This window comes from Falco cherrug, chromosome 4 (assembly GCF_023634085.1).
Source record: "Falco cherrug isolate bFalChe1 chromosome 4, bFalChe1.pri, whole genome shotgun sequence".
In the NCBI taxonomy this organism is placed as follows: Eukaryota; Metazoa; Chordata; class Aves; order Falconiformes; family Falconidae; genus Falco; species Falco cherrug.
The window spans coordinates 13,084,736-13,099,463 of record NC_073700.1 but is presented as its reverse complement, the minus strand read 5'-3'; the positions used below and the strand labels follow the sequence as shown (position 1 = coordinate 13,099,463).

General features: G+C 43.8%; 1 protein-coding gene and 1 long non-coding RNA gene across 13 annotated transcripts in view; one reads left to right on the top strand and one right to left on the bottom strand.

Annotated features, from left to right (window-relative positions):
• SLC6A6 (solute carrier family 6 member 6) overlaps positions 1-14,728 on the bottom strand; it is a 121,300-nt gene that overhangs the window by 34,473 nt on the left and 72,099 nt on the right. For 3 of the 12 annotated variants that reach the window (XM_055708182.1, XM_027805854.2, XM_055708193.1), the window contains one exon: positions 11,521-11,577. The exons of the other annotated variants lie outside the window; for them this stretch is intronic. In XM_055708182.1, coding sequence (XP_055564157.1) covers positions 11,521-11,577 — 57 coding nt within the window. The remainder of the gene's footprint in view (positions 1-11,520; positions 11,578-14,728) is intronic. 12 annotated transcript variants of the gene reach the window in all.
• On the top strand, positions 7,943-14,617 carry LOC114015948 (uncharacterized). Its single transcript, XR_003560154.2, has 2 exons — positions 7,943-8,815; positions 14,101-14,617. It is a non-coding gene; the product is annotated as an uncharacterized LOC114015948 (long non-coding RNA).

Here is a 14,728-nt window from a genome sequence, read left to right as displayed (position 1 = left end):
GTTAACTTGGATCTCAGGTATACGAGGCCAATTCATTCCCCACATAACTCAAGTGACTTTAGCTGGATCTGACCAGTTACTTTTGCATAGTGTTTGATACTGAAAAGCATTCACTGCACGGTGAAATTTTCACCCGAACCAGGCAAACCAGCAAGTTTATTCCAGACCACAACCATTCCCTGCTTGTACATGTCATTATGGGTGCACAGTCGTAAAAAAATCATGCTACAGATTATCCCATTTGATAGCTGCAAGCCTCCCTCCGACCTCCTTGCTGGTTTTGATCACTAACCTGATTTGTTTGTGGCAGTGACCTGAAACCTGAGCTGACATTAGCTCTGCAGGAAGTTTTTAATCCAAACATGATTTTGAGATAGATATGCACCACTGTACCTGTAAATCTTTCCATCCACCACGGAAAGTTTCAGAAGGCTAATATTTTTGCAAACCACAGCAGCTCGATATTTGCCCCACTGACATACCGGTGGCCTTTGCAAAACAGGTATTGTGTCAGCAGTCGCCTATCAGGCCATGATCTCAAAAGGGACTTTAATCTTTGCAATACTAATGGTTATGGCTTTCTGCTGTTGGTTTTTTTTTTTTTTTAAAAGGCCACTGCTGACTGCAGAGGTGTAAGAGCGACTGCAATACCTCCTGGCCAACAGCAGAGAGAGCTCATAGAAGGAGAAAGTTAATCACAGTCATGGATCCACCATCCCCTGTAGGGGTAGGAGGCCAGGACGTGTATTCCTCTAAATTATTGCCTATTGGTTCCTGTTAGAGACACGAGGTATGAGATAAAGTAGTATAGTAATTGAGTAACAATGTAGGGCCAGCTCTGTAACAGCCTTTAGGCACCTAGTTGCTTTCGGGAATTAATTCACAATAGTTAACTTGTGTATTAATGGAGGTGCCTCCAAGAGCGATTCATAGTAACCTTACCCTCCCTGGGACATCCGCAACTCACGCCAAGCCCCAGCCAGGCACCACCCTGCATCACCCGCTTGGAGTCATCCCTCGAGGGAGGACAAAAAAACCCAAAACACAAAAAAGTAGGTGCAACCACTTTTCTTCCATGAGGTACCTACAAGGTGGCCCATGTCCTGCTCTCACTGCAACAGCAACCAGGCGCGGAGAAAGCCCAATTTCACTTCCTTTTGCTATTTGTGCTGCCTGAATCCCTATCTTTCATCTTGCAGGAGAATGTCATAACCATGAGGCAACAGGCTATTCTGGTCTGAGGAATGGAGGGCATTCACACCGTCTCTTATGGAAGCTGTTCTTCGCAGGGATTATTGAAACATCAACAGAGGAAGAAAGTGTGCAAAAGAGAGAGTAACTCTCACCTAGTGTTTAGGGTATGCTCTTGGTTTTCAGGCAATTTTTCAATAAACTGCTGGGACAGCTATAAACCTGCTTGACGGGGCAGAGAGATATATAGATTTATAGATCCCTGCAGGATTAAGGTTTGAAATAGGAGCTTAACTGCTCCCTGTGGGGACTGGTACTGGAAATACCCCGAAACAGAACCCTGGGCACACGGGCTACCTTTACGTCAAAAACAGAGGGGACCTACAGACATTTGCCACCCCCAAGACCAAAAACTCATCCAGGATTGCGATATTTTGCAATCTACGTTTATCTTGCAACACAGAATTGTTTATTTTTCTGCCAGGTCTAATCTTCTTGCCTGCAGACCTACATTGATCCAGGTGTTAGTTCTACCCAGAGCTTGCCAGCCTGACCAGTTGATTGCATTCCATAAACCCTAACTGTCCCCAGGACAAGGTGATCGTCCTGTGGTTTGTCCTAATTACCCGCACGCAACGTGTGAACCGGCGCCTTTTCAGCCTCCTGCTTCGTAACTGCGTGGGACTGCATTTTAAAAAGGGATTTCTCATTTGTCTTGACACCCCAAATTAATGGCCACGCTTGAAAACCTAATTACTGAGTGTAAATTCCGTTTCAGCCTTAGCTGGAGTGTGAAGATGGATCGTGATCTTTCCCTTAAGCCCACAAATCACAAATCCTCAAGGTCACTCTTGCTTTTGGGGTGGCCGTTTCATGGTACAGGTGCCAGGAGATGGACTACCACAGCTTTGTTGCAAGTCACCAGCTCTCACCAGTGGGGCACGGTACAGTACCTATCCAATGTCTACACAAAGCTAGTAACAGCCCAGTTTTATTGTGTATCTCTTATCTAGTCTTTCTAAAAATCCCGATTGTGTTTCGAGGGCCAGCAGCTGTGGCTGGCAGGCACGTACCGTCAACCAGTACCATAGGAATTGACGCTAAGCAGCCACCTGGGACTGCAGTCCCAGCCCATGTCACGTTCAAGGGATGTCGGATTTATCCCCCTTTGCTGCCAACCATTGGTGTCCACCCAGCCATTCCCAATTACAGGAACTGTCTACAAAGGCTGCAAGGGTGGGGGGTACAGGCGATTCTGCTTGGCGAAGAAAAGCCAAGAAAATCAAGTTTGTTTAGTGAAAGGCATTGTCTTTTTCCTTAATGGGGTTGGAGTTTCATTTCCTTTAGTTATGTCCCACTGGGTGAGGTTAAAATGGCTCTTAAGGGAAATAGTCTGACAGAGATGCTGAAACAATATGTTGTCACCGCCCAGGTCAGAACCAGAGAATAATAGGTTATTTTTACTGTATCACTTAGTGGGGATGGTATCCGAGATCTATCTGATTCCCCCAAGGAAATATATTGTAAGAAAATGCTCTTACAACCACATAGTCCAAAAGAAGCGATCCAAGTCTGAGGCATAAGTCTGCCTCCCGGAGACACACGTCTGCCTTCCAGGAGCCACATCTGCCTGTGAGAGTACCCCCTCCAGGAAGCTTTGGATGGCCCCAGGAAGCTCTGGTTTCATCTGATGAACTTAATACGCATAAATAAAAAGCAGCAGTCAAGCCTGCCACTTACAGTGTGCTGCTAAGCCGAGCCCAGCCAAACAGCTCAAGCCTGACCCGAAAGCAAGGGCAGAAAGGATCCAGACTGGGCCAGGCTCAGGATCTGCTCTCATGTACACTGGTACAAACCCTAATTAATCGATGATGAAGATATTGATTGCCAAATGGATGCTGGTACAATGTGGACAAATAGAACAAGGGAGCAAGCACGGGCGCTTTGCACTTCTCAAGAATCTGCTCCCTGGTGCGGCCAGGAGCACTTCAAGGGCTCCCCTCCTTCTGCAGGAGGGTCACGCGTCTCTCCCTTGCACCTGGTGCACAAATTGCCTCATGTGAAACACCCCTGCAACAGCCCAAGCTCTCTTGCTGCCCCCCCCCCCCCGCCCCGTGACTGCTTAGTCTTTGGTGCACAGCTGAAAATACCAACAGATTAGCCATAAGCAGAGCGCTTTCGCAGCCAGCCCGGCTTGGGCCATCTACTGTGCTACAGCTATCGTATCTTTGCACATACAGCCTGCACCTCAGATAACCCGTACCCTTTAAAAAATACTGGCATGGAAATATAATCCTTTGTAACATGCAAAAAATGAGGGGTAGGGGACGGGGGAGGTACTGGGCAGAGGGATCAGACGCCAAGATGCAGATGGGGCAAGGCCACCAGCGTGGACAGGACCTGTCGGCTGTCAGGACAGCACAACTCACGTTCCTGCTGAACCACTGGCTGCTTTGGACAGACAACCCAGGGATTACACATCTGAAAATACACCATTCGGTTTCTGCTTTGGGATTACAGTAATGATCTGCCCCAAGCTTCTTATAGCCACAGACAGGTGACCAACGCAGGGTGACACCTTCCAGAAGGAGCTCTGAGGACAAATTCACTGTGGATGCTACCTTACTTTATAACCCATAAAAATCAAGTCTTTAGAAGACTGGTTTTCCAAATGCTGATGGAAGCATGAAAATCAAAGTCTGCCTGTACGCACAAATACGTATCTGTAAATATTTACACATGCTAAAATGCATGCACCGTCTCGCATCAGAAACCACAGCAAAGAAGCTACTTCTTTTTTGGTCAACTCATAAACTTTGAATAGAGATTCACCGTACTGGATTGGCAACTAGAATCGAAACTAAACATTTGTTTTCTAGCTCCTTCTTCTGTTAGAAAATGAAAAGCAAAGGACAGACTTGGAATGTCTCTGACCTTGATGGGAATGCTGCCTGAGGAATGACTGTACGGCTGCACAGCTGATTTTACGGACTATTTCTGCAGCGCGATGCGTACCGCCACTACGTTTGCCTTCAGGGACCCTTTTCTACTAAGTTCAGCCCGTGTAGACTGTACGTCCTGAGCTTCTCAGTGCTCTCTCCTCCTCTTCTGTCTCAATAGCTTTTGAAAGACATCTGTTTAGCACACCAGAATTATTTTTTCTAACCCCACTTAAGCTCGCTGCCTCTTTAGACATTACCATCTCTTTTATTTTTCTGCCATTTTTTTCTTTTGTATCTTGGAAATCAAAGCCAACCTCCCTTGAAAAACAAAATCGAGCTTTCCTAGATCTGCCAATCTATTTGTGGGTTGGTTCTTTTTTAAATTATTATTATTTTATATTCATATTCATGAATATTTCAAAACTAGCTGCCCTGATTGCTGGATTAGAGCTGTTCTTCAAATAAGCAGCTTCCACTCTCATTGAGAGCAATGGAAAAGCTGCTATTGTTTTCAACAGTAGTAGGATCAGGTCCCAAATAAAACTGCATTTATTATGTTTGGCTCATTTCCTAGGATTACTTGGACCTTTGAAAGCTGTAATTCTTGATGTTGACAGCTTTCCCTCCACCCTGGAGCAGTGTGGTTAAGCCAATCAATACATGATTAAAATAAACAGCCCCTTGATCAAACTTATGGCTTTAGTGCAAGACTTTCTGATCTGCAGAAGAAAAAGCCTTTATGTTTGGCAGCCCTTGAGGCCACGCCAGTATCCAAAGAGCACCTGACTTCATTTACCATCCTTTAACTCATATCCAAGTTCTTTCTGCTTCATTGAACAAGATAACCATGTTTTCTAAAAAACCCATATTGCTCCCTTTATTGCACGCATTGCCTCTCTTCTTCTTAAAAATGCGTCTAAAAAATACCGTTCTCTTTGTCTTTAAAGGACTCCTCTTTTTCTGATTATTTTTCCCCGGGTATGGGTAGTTACTTAAACATCTATCCATTTGTCCTTTCTTCTTTCCCAGTTTTCCCTCCAACTTTTGCCATCTCTCTTCTCACTTCTCCATCGCTTCCTGTTCTTTCACTGTGACACATTTTAGTCTTCTAAGACTGGCTGGAAAATCCACTACTGAAACTTTTCTGAGAGCAAAATGTACTCCTTTGCAAAGCTGAAGTCTATTCTAAAATGAAAGCCCAGGGCTTAATGCAGTTTCTTTTTCATCAGTTGTGGTCTAGACAAAAGGTATATTTTTTCCCCACGTGCTTTTTTCTCGCTGGTGTTTCCAGTCATGCTCTTCAAATGCTTCAAATACACAGCGTGTCACAGCACAAAGCTGTTATAAAATCCTGCATCTTTGCTCAGATTTCAGCAGCAGAAAATCTGCATTCATGTAATACTCTAGATGCTCATTTTGTTCTACTTACTTATGTGCAAGAACAAAGCAGTTACAACTAAATCCAGAATGGGAGGATATTAAATACTCCTTTCCCATTGTGTGGGGTGGAAAGGAGGAGAACAAATATACACAAACTCCAATGGGTTTCACAGGGAACATGACCCTGATTCTAAACACAGAGTTTTGCTGAAGTGATGATGATGATTCCTAGCCTCTGAGGGATGGAGCCTGATTCCACAGGGTCCTGTGTGGTCAGCACAGCCCCTGCAGTGGTCAGCAAGGAAGAGCATGGGATGCAGTGAAGCAGAGGACTGGCGCACTACTTATGACTCCATCCTACTGAAACCCTCTGCGGGCACAGTGTCTCCTATCGCAGTGAGAAATCAAGCGTCTTGCACCAGAGAGCCATGATCCTCCTGCACTGTCCCCTCCTCAAAGAAGAAAACCCAAGAGCAACTCTTGCAAAGAGGACCACAGGGAAGGAGAGCGTGAAAGCAAGGGTTGGCAGAGGCAGGGAGGATGAAGGGAAACTGCTCGTTCCTTGTACACTGTGCTGGTAACTGAGTGCAGGAGAGCATCCAGTTAACGCTTGGTTTCATTCATGTGAAGCCAACTACTGACCTAATTTAATGCCTTCAGGTGTGCCACCTAACAGCCTCCCGACTGTTAACAGGCTGGAAAGAAGCACCAGCTCCTCACCACCTTCCCTGCATACTCCCTCTGCTGTGCCAGCCCTCTCGCTGCGAAAGTGAAAAACATTAATTCACCAGGTGACACCCCCTCTCGAGGCCCCTAGCAAAATGCAGGAGTTTATCCAAGTGGCGTGGCAAGGTGATGGCTTTCCAAGTGAGATGGGCATTGCTGAAGAAGATTCAACGAGCTGTGCACATCCTTGACTCTTCAACCACCGTGTGCCCTGCAGTTACACAACTTTTGACCAAAGGAACAAGCATTTTCATTTTTTGTTTTCAATTCTGAAGGTCTGCTGTCAAGTGGATTGCAATTCTCTAGCAAGTCTTGGTGCCAATTAAACTAATTGTACTGCAACAAATAAACCACATCAAAATCTATAAGGGATGCCCTTCATCCTACTATAAAAAAGGCAAAAACCTTAAAGCCCACAAAGCTTATGAACTTGAATAGTAGTGTGCACTGTGCCTATTGAATTCTTTGCATGTGATTAATAACGTATTGATTCTACGTGACACATCTGCAAGGCACTTACAAAGCATGTTAATGTCAGACAGTCAGACAGCAATCTCTGTGCTGATATCCAAGCACCGTCCCAGTGCAGGGAAGAGAAACAATAAAGTAGTCATTTAGTGAAGCAAATGTGCAATAAAATGGATGAATTCATTATTTCAAAGTAATTTTTTCTTGGGGATAAATCATTCAAGCCTCACCTGTTTTTTCAATTCTAAATTTAGCCTTAAATTCACTGAGTTTACCAACGCTATCATAACTAGCTAAATTACTGTGCAATGCTAGATTGCTGTACTTTTTCAGTATGTTTTCCAACTAAGTCAAAACCAGACATATGAATAACAAGCAGAGCTTTCCATACCCACTAATGGCTTTGATCAGCTTTGTTATCAGGCTGCTGCCATACCTGCCCAGGCTACCTTCACACAAAGATGGAGTTGTGCTTTTACTGCCTCTACCCATTCATCTTAACTTAGTAACAGAGGACAGAGTTCTACCCCACCTGTGGCAGCTGTTTAAATACGTTGTCCAGTACCCTATTCCCACAATTCTAGATCCTAACACCAAAGCTGGAAGGGAACAATCCTTTCTTCTTCTTTGTTCCCCTGCTCCACCTGCATAACTGGGTTTGTTTCTGGAATACATTAATGGAAGGAAGGGTTGTGCAACACAGCACCGCGGGTGGAAAACCGCCAGCCAGCTCGTACCAGGAAAACAGCTACTACACGCATGCGATCACCGGCATTAGCCCCGTTACAGGGCTATAAAGTCCGAGGTTACGGAGCCATGAGCTCTAAAACTTCATGATAAGTGAGCTACTTTTGGTTTTAGTCTTGACTTCTCCTCCATGCTGGCAGTAATTATCAGCAAAATTATGATTCAATGATGGGAATGAGCTGTAGATTTTTAAGATGTGGGGAGAAGGTGGAGCAACCACCCACGCTGCCGAACTGCGGTACTGGGGTGACTGCGATGCTGGACCAGGGCACCACTGCCCCCAGGCCTTCAGCCATGAGAGATTTCCTAAGCACCCTGAGCTTTAATTTACTGTTGTTGTTTTCTTTCCTTCAAGAAAAAAAAAAAAGGAACATAAATTTAAAGCATATGAAGTTTCACACAGGAAATGAAACTGAAACTCCCAATGCGGCAGAGCAAAACAGTGTGTGGGGGGCCGGGGCGGGGGGGGGGGGGGGGGTCTGCAGGGGATGTGCTAAAAGAAGAAGTGGCAAAGTCTATGAAGAAGCTCACAGAGCACGCAACTTTGCAAAACACATTGGTGAACTGTAAACTTTCACACACACACACACAAAAAGTGAAGCTGTGTAGACACTACGGTATTTATTTGCTTTCATGCAGCTGGTGCCAGGTGCTGGCTTGCACGGCTGGACACTGGCATGGTTTGTTTAATCCCAGAACAGCCTCGGCTCGGTCTCCAGCTGCAGCTCCGTCCTCTGAGCTTCCACGGCCAGCCAGAGACACTCAGCAGGCTCCTGGAGGGCACTTCAGAAGGAGTACCGCTAGGTCCTACAGGCCTCTCAATGAGCATTATTTGATCAAAAATGACAAAGTTTTGATCGCTAACCCTCTCTTCATCTCTTTTGAAGGTCGAAGATGCAAGTAAAACCTTTGGTATTGACCACTAAACCAATGTGCCTTCCAATATCACATGATTCAGGCTGATTCCCAATCAGAGGTGTATTTTCAGTTCATTTTTGCCACGGACTTCTGCCATCAGCTTTCACAGATGGAAAGCTGTGCTTGCTTTTATGTCAAGAGATATGAAAACCAAATAGTGCCAGAACAAATACTTCACTTCTCCAAGGAAACTAACATATAAACCACTTCTGCATATCACAGTCTGCAAAGTGCAGAGCACACACCAAGCACAAACAAACCCTGGCCCTGCACACTACTTGGACAAAAGCCCTGCCGAATTCACCCTGGAATTACTGCCTCTGAAGGGAATTTTGTAAGAGCAAGGCTGGCTCCAATACAAGAAACAAGCACCTGCAGTCCTACCTGTATACCAGTGTCAATCCCACAGGCTCAGGTACTTGCTCTTCCGTTGGCTTTTGCAGGTAAGCATACCCAAATACAGCGTGACAATACATGAACAGCCTGAGTATTTTTCTCCATCTCTTATCTTTTCAAACGCCAGCTGATGGCTTTCATTGCAGGTTGCTTTTATAGTCTTAACTTGACTACTGTACACTTCACCTACTCCTGTGCACCAGTTCAGAGATGCAGTTCATAAAGCTGAACAGTTGAGGATCTTCCTGAGCGCAATTTCATCTAAGTGAACGTGCTTACACTAGACATTAATGTGGCGCATTAACCTTTAATATCCAAACCTGTTTTCATCATGACAATTGTTTTTCATGATTTCCACCACCACCACCTAATTACAAACAGGTGGGAAACTGTTTGCAGTTCGACCATAAATGATGGGTGCATGACAAACAGCTGAGATAGCCATAAAAACACTCCATGTGTAAACTAATGGTAGAAAGTGAGAGAACTTCCTTTGGGGTAACCCAAAACTTTCATAAGGATTTTTGTAAGGAAGTGACATGTGTACAAGAGCTACATGAACTTCTGACAGTTTTGCAGAAGGAGAAACCTAGGTGATTCAAAGCCAGTCATACTGCCTCAAATGCCTCCTATGAGTATTATCTATTAAACGTGACTTGTAATCTATGGCTTTTGTACCTCCAACACTACTAAGCAACAGTGTCTTCTCCTACTACATTCCCTCTCGGTGGCACAACACATTTTTGACATTTGAAAGAGGAACCTTCTACATCATTTAAGGAGGATCTGTATGAGAACAGAGGATTAATGTGGTTACAGAAGAGGGAGGGCAGCAATCATTAGAAAAAATATATGACAGCAAGTCTGTCTTATTAAAACTTGTGTTTAGAATCCTGCCTTGCTTAAAAGGGACAACAAAGGCTTTTGGTTGCTCACATTTAGTCTTTCCTCAATCCACTACAGTAGCCCCATTTGTAACTTCTACTTTTGACAGAGTCTGATGGGAAATAAGGTGTTTGCAGAAGCAATATACTTCTTGCTGATAAAATCATCCTGGCAGACTTGAAAGAGCAACCCTATAAAACTATTCACTTACTTCTTTTTCTTAGCAAGTGACTTTCTCCACCTTCCCCCAAACCCCCTCAAGGGCTAGATCATCACTGAAAACTCCGTAGACTGATATGGTGACTCTTGAGTGTAGTTTTCCTTCCTTTCAGCACGATTACAATAACACTATTTGGACAAAGGGCATTTTTTGGCTAGCATATGAGCCAACCCATGAAAATTTGCTACCCTACAGAGCTCGCAGATGCCCCTCCGCACATCCAAAGCTCTTTGGCAGACAGCTGCAGGGCTGGGACGGCGTTTAGCTGAGGAGCAGATGCTCTGTGCAGCGTTAACTCCCTCACGTGGTTACAGCCACACGAGGAAACCAGCACGTCATGGCAGAGTGAGGGCAGTTGGTGACTTGCTAAATCCTAAATACCCCAAACTTCTCTTCAAGGCTGCCTGAGAATGGGATTTGTAGCTGAAAGGGAAAAGAAGGTGATCTTTACTTTTTAAATACTCATTACCCTGATGTAATTATGCATCAAACTCTTCAACTGGTAACTTCAACTGGCACTTTGTGAAGATGTGAAGAGATCTCAAGTGAAATCCTGGTAAAAACTTCAACTCATTTCAGAAGTACCCAAATTTCACCTACTGATCTCATCTGAGGTTACCACTCAGATCTACATTTTAATCCCACACGACTAAAACCACTGTAACTTCATTGACCTTCAGGAGGTTGTTCCTATTGCTTGCTGGTATCAATGAGAGTGTCTCCAACAGGGAGTGAGGCGTTAACGTGCACAGCATCACAGCTGAATAAGAACGGGAACTGGGTATTAAACAGAACCATTAAATAATTTAGGTTAGAAGGGACTTTTGGAGGTCACATAGCTCAGACTCTTACTCAAAGAAGGGCCAACATCAAAATCAGACTGAGTTGTTGATGGCCTTATCTGGTCAAGCGCTGAAAACCTCCAAGAGTGGAAACTGTACAATCTCTGTGCAAGCCATCCCACTGCTTCACTCCTCCCAGGGTGAGCATTTTTTTCCTTATAACCCATCTGAATTTCCCTATCAGACAAAGAAAGAAGAGGAGGAGGATTAACACAAAATGACAAGACAATAACTGAGTGGGAGGCTCAGTCTTCCTGTTCTGGTGCTGCACGCACACAATACAAGCAGTTGGAAAGAAAAAGATGCAGAGGGTGTGTGTGGTGAGTGACAAATGGGTAAGCTCCAGGTTAAGAACAAAATAAGCAAAAGTCCCTGGTGGCAGCATATCAGATGATACTCATTTTATTGTCAGAGTAAAAACACATTCCTTTAAGAAAACCAAACAAACCCCCCTACTGAATGTTCCAGTGCATGCCAGGCAATTATTGCTTTCCACAATGTGTCCTGTGACTCACTGTGCCACAATAAATTGGCATATGGTGCTCATTCAGGGTATGTAACTCACACATTTGCAATAGCTCTAAAGAGCTAATGGTTACTTGGGCTGTAGTTAATTTTGGGGGTTTTTAATTTCCCCATGGCAATGCAATAAATGTCATGCTTATTATTGTATTATTATTTTAAAAAAAAAAAGTTTTTAGTGGCAGGCAAGTGTCATTAATGCCTGAAATCTCTTGTATGCTAGGGAAATCAATTCAGACAACCGCTGGCATGCAAAAGCACATAAATAATTAGTAAATACTACCTGTGGTCTTCTGGGTCCAGATTTGCCTGATGCCAAGAGCAATCAACTCCTTTTTGGCTGCAAAGGATAGGAGGGCACTCAATACCTTGCAGAAGGCACTCAGTACCTGGCAAAAATCAAGCTTTCTGTGTGCCAGCACCCCATGAAAGAGTAAACCCTGAAGTGCGTATGACAGAAATGGTTCTTTTCTCTTACAAGGGAAGGCAACCTCCTAGAGAGACACAGAGCCAGCTCTCCATAAGGTGCCAAATACTCTCCCTGCCTGGGAAAGGTGCACTTTCTATGATTACCCCACTTAAAAAACAGCTCTAACTCTCTTAGTGAAGGAGACAAGAGTAACAAAGCATCTGTCTTTCAGTGAGTCTGCCCAAGAGCAGGAGTAGACTAGACTGGACAACCAGTTTTTATCGTTAATAAGACATCAGAGATGGTTAAAAGCAAGGACCGAGCAGCAGCAGAAGAAACTGTACGCAATTACATGAAAACTCTTCTCCCGTAATCAAGATGACTCAATAAGCCCCGGCTACACTAGGGCTTGTAAGTACCACCAAGAGAACATGGCTTCAGAGGGCTAATGGAAGTTTCTATCATACCAAGATGACTCAATGGGGGAGAACATCCTATAGAGACAAGGTCTACCTAACACTTGTATACATTTGACACAAGTCCGCTGACTCCAGTGCTATTCATTAGCAAAAGTGGATCAGTAAGATAGAAGTGGACAACCGGGATTTTGCCCACGTAAGGACTCAGAGCTGCAGCATCAGTGCCATGGGTTTCAAGGTCAGCAGGACCAGTTCCTGAAAAGAGGGATCTGACTTTGACACTGCTCACACGACAAAGAAATAGCAATGCTACTGGAATCAACAAAGCTACCACAGAGTAAATAATTTGAGAATTAGATCCTGAATTTGTATGTCTTTGCAGTTAATTTCACAGGTATTAAACAACACTAACGTCTCACAATGTGACTTGGAAGGAAAAACATAAACAAACATCTCAGCCTACAGCTCTATTGCTCCCTGATCCCCGAGGAGGCAACTGTTCCCTCGGTGGCGTTCTGTATGGGCCAAATACAATGATTGCCAATACAAATATTTTGTTCCTGGGTTTTTGCTTTATGAAATGTAAATTTGGACTGCGTGGCCTCAGGTGTTTTCTTCAGTGCTTAAAACAACAGGTTCCAAACGGTGATCAGGGAACATGGTCACGACCGTAGCATGAACAGCAACGGTGAATCACACCCCACTCTGCCTATTTCCTCACCTTGCATCTCCTGAACTGTTTAATTGTGTGGAAGACAGTTGAAATTGTGCCTGAACCAAGACTGCCAGGGTCCAATCTGCACTCGTTTCTCTGTAAATTCTCTGCTAGCGCTCACAAACTATTCTTCATCTCCTCAGAAATATCCTTGATGTAATAACATGTTTCTTACGTCTTGCTTACCTACCTTCCTCTAGTAACATACTCGAGAAACTGCTAAAGTACATAAAAATTAAGTAGAGCTCAGACCTTTTTGCAATAAAAAGTCATGATCATCTATGTAGAAATGTCTAAGCCTTCCATTTCACCCAAGCAGACAAACCCAGCATTTCGGTAATAATCACCTGCTCCTCCACCCGCCCTCCAGAGAAGGAAATGCTGCCTTCGCCCAGATCCCATACCCTCGTTCTCTTGTTGGTTAATTGGCGACAGTGTTAGCTAGATTTTCATTATAGGCTATTATTTGTATCTGCTGTTTTCATGAAGCAGCTGTAATAAACAAGCGAGATTTATGTTCCTTTTTAAATCGGTTTAAGTAATTAGCGTTGTTAAATTTAGACTCTGAAAGAACCTAGTGATTTCTCTGTTTTTTAAAAATAAATACAGACGCTACAAAGTGATCTACCACCACCAGCCAGAATGGGCCAGAACAGTATGCACTCCACATACTATCCAAAATGTCTTTTACATGAGGAAATAATCTAAGTTCTCCAAATAATCTTTTAAAAGTAAATGATGGTTGTGCTGAATTGTTTTAACAACTATGTTGTGTGTTAATCTTCTCCAACCTAAATTCAGACAGGACTTTTTTATTCCTATTCTGGTCTATACAGGTTCAAATGGGCACCCTGGATCCAGACCACATTGGTAAGCTCAATGGGAAGTAGGACCAGAATGGAGTCCCAGACCCAGATCAGAATTTCGCAGCTGACTTCCTAGTTTGACAATTTATACTGCATCCAACTATTTATTATACAAGCCCTGACCCATGTCAGGCATTCAAATACCAAACTGGGAGCTTGTGGTCTGCTCTCATCTCTGCATCATTTTACTTTTTCACTCATTCCCCCTCAACCACAGCTTGCTGTATCGACAGTCCTGATGCTTATTTAAAATAAGTGAACACGATGCCCTCTCTAACCCCATTTGGCCACATCACAGCTACTGCTGCATTTCAGAGCCTGATCCAACAAACCTGCTTCATGACAGCACCAAAAAAAAAAAAAAATCCTCTGAAGAGCTTTTTACTCATAGGGGTTTTTGTTTGTTTGGTCAGTTTGGTGATTGATCAGCCTTACAATATTTTTCTCTGTGCAGGTGCCACCATCCCAGCGGTCCAGGTTTCCTCAGTGCAATGAGAAAGACAAGATGAAATAGCAGGGGCCATGACAGAGCTTAGCTTTAATGGTTCTAGAAGAGGGGACTGATGTTCAGCAGACATTCAGCTGACTACAAACCCCGAAGAGGTGAGGAAAAGATGATGTGCTGTGGGAAAGATCACATTGTGCCACGCATGGAAGAGATACAGCAACAAGATACTAATCGTATAACGAGAAAAGGAACAAAATGAAGACAAGGAGAAGGCTAAACCTAACAGTTTTTACATTATGGACTTTTCTAACTAAAGGAAGGAAAAGTCAGGGAAGTTATGCAAACAAGAATGATGGAGCTGGGAAAGGAGTTTGGAGTAATGTGCAGAGAACGGAATAGGTATCAAAATATAAAATTGTAAGTACTTCTTTGTTCTACATATGATACAACAGTAACAATTCCTATGTAAATGAAAAAACCCAAGAGCATTCCAATAAATACATAGGCATACTATCTTAAATCATTCCTGAGTAAAATAAGTAAGTGGCATGCAATGGGATGGGGATTTAGTGCTAAGAAGTATAAAACCCTACATCTCCAGAGAGCAGTGACATTGCCTGAGGAGCAGCTAGCT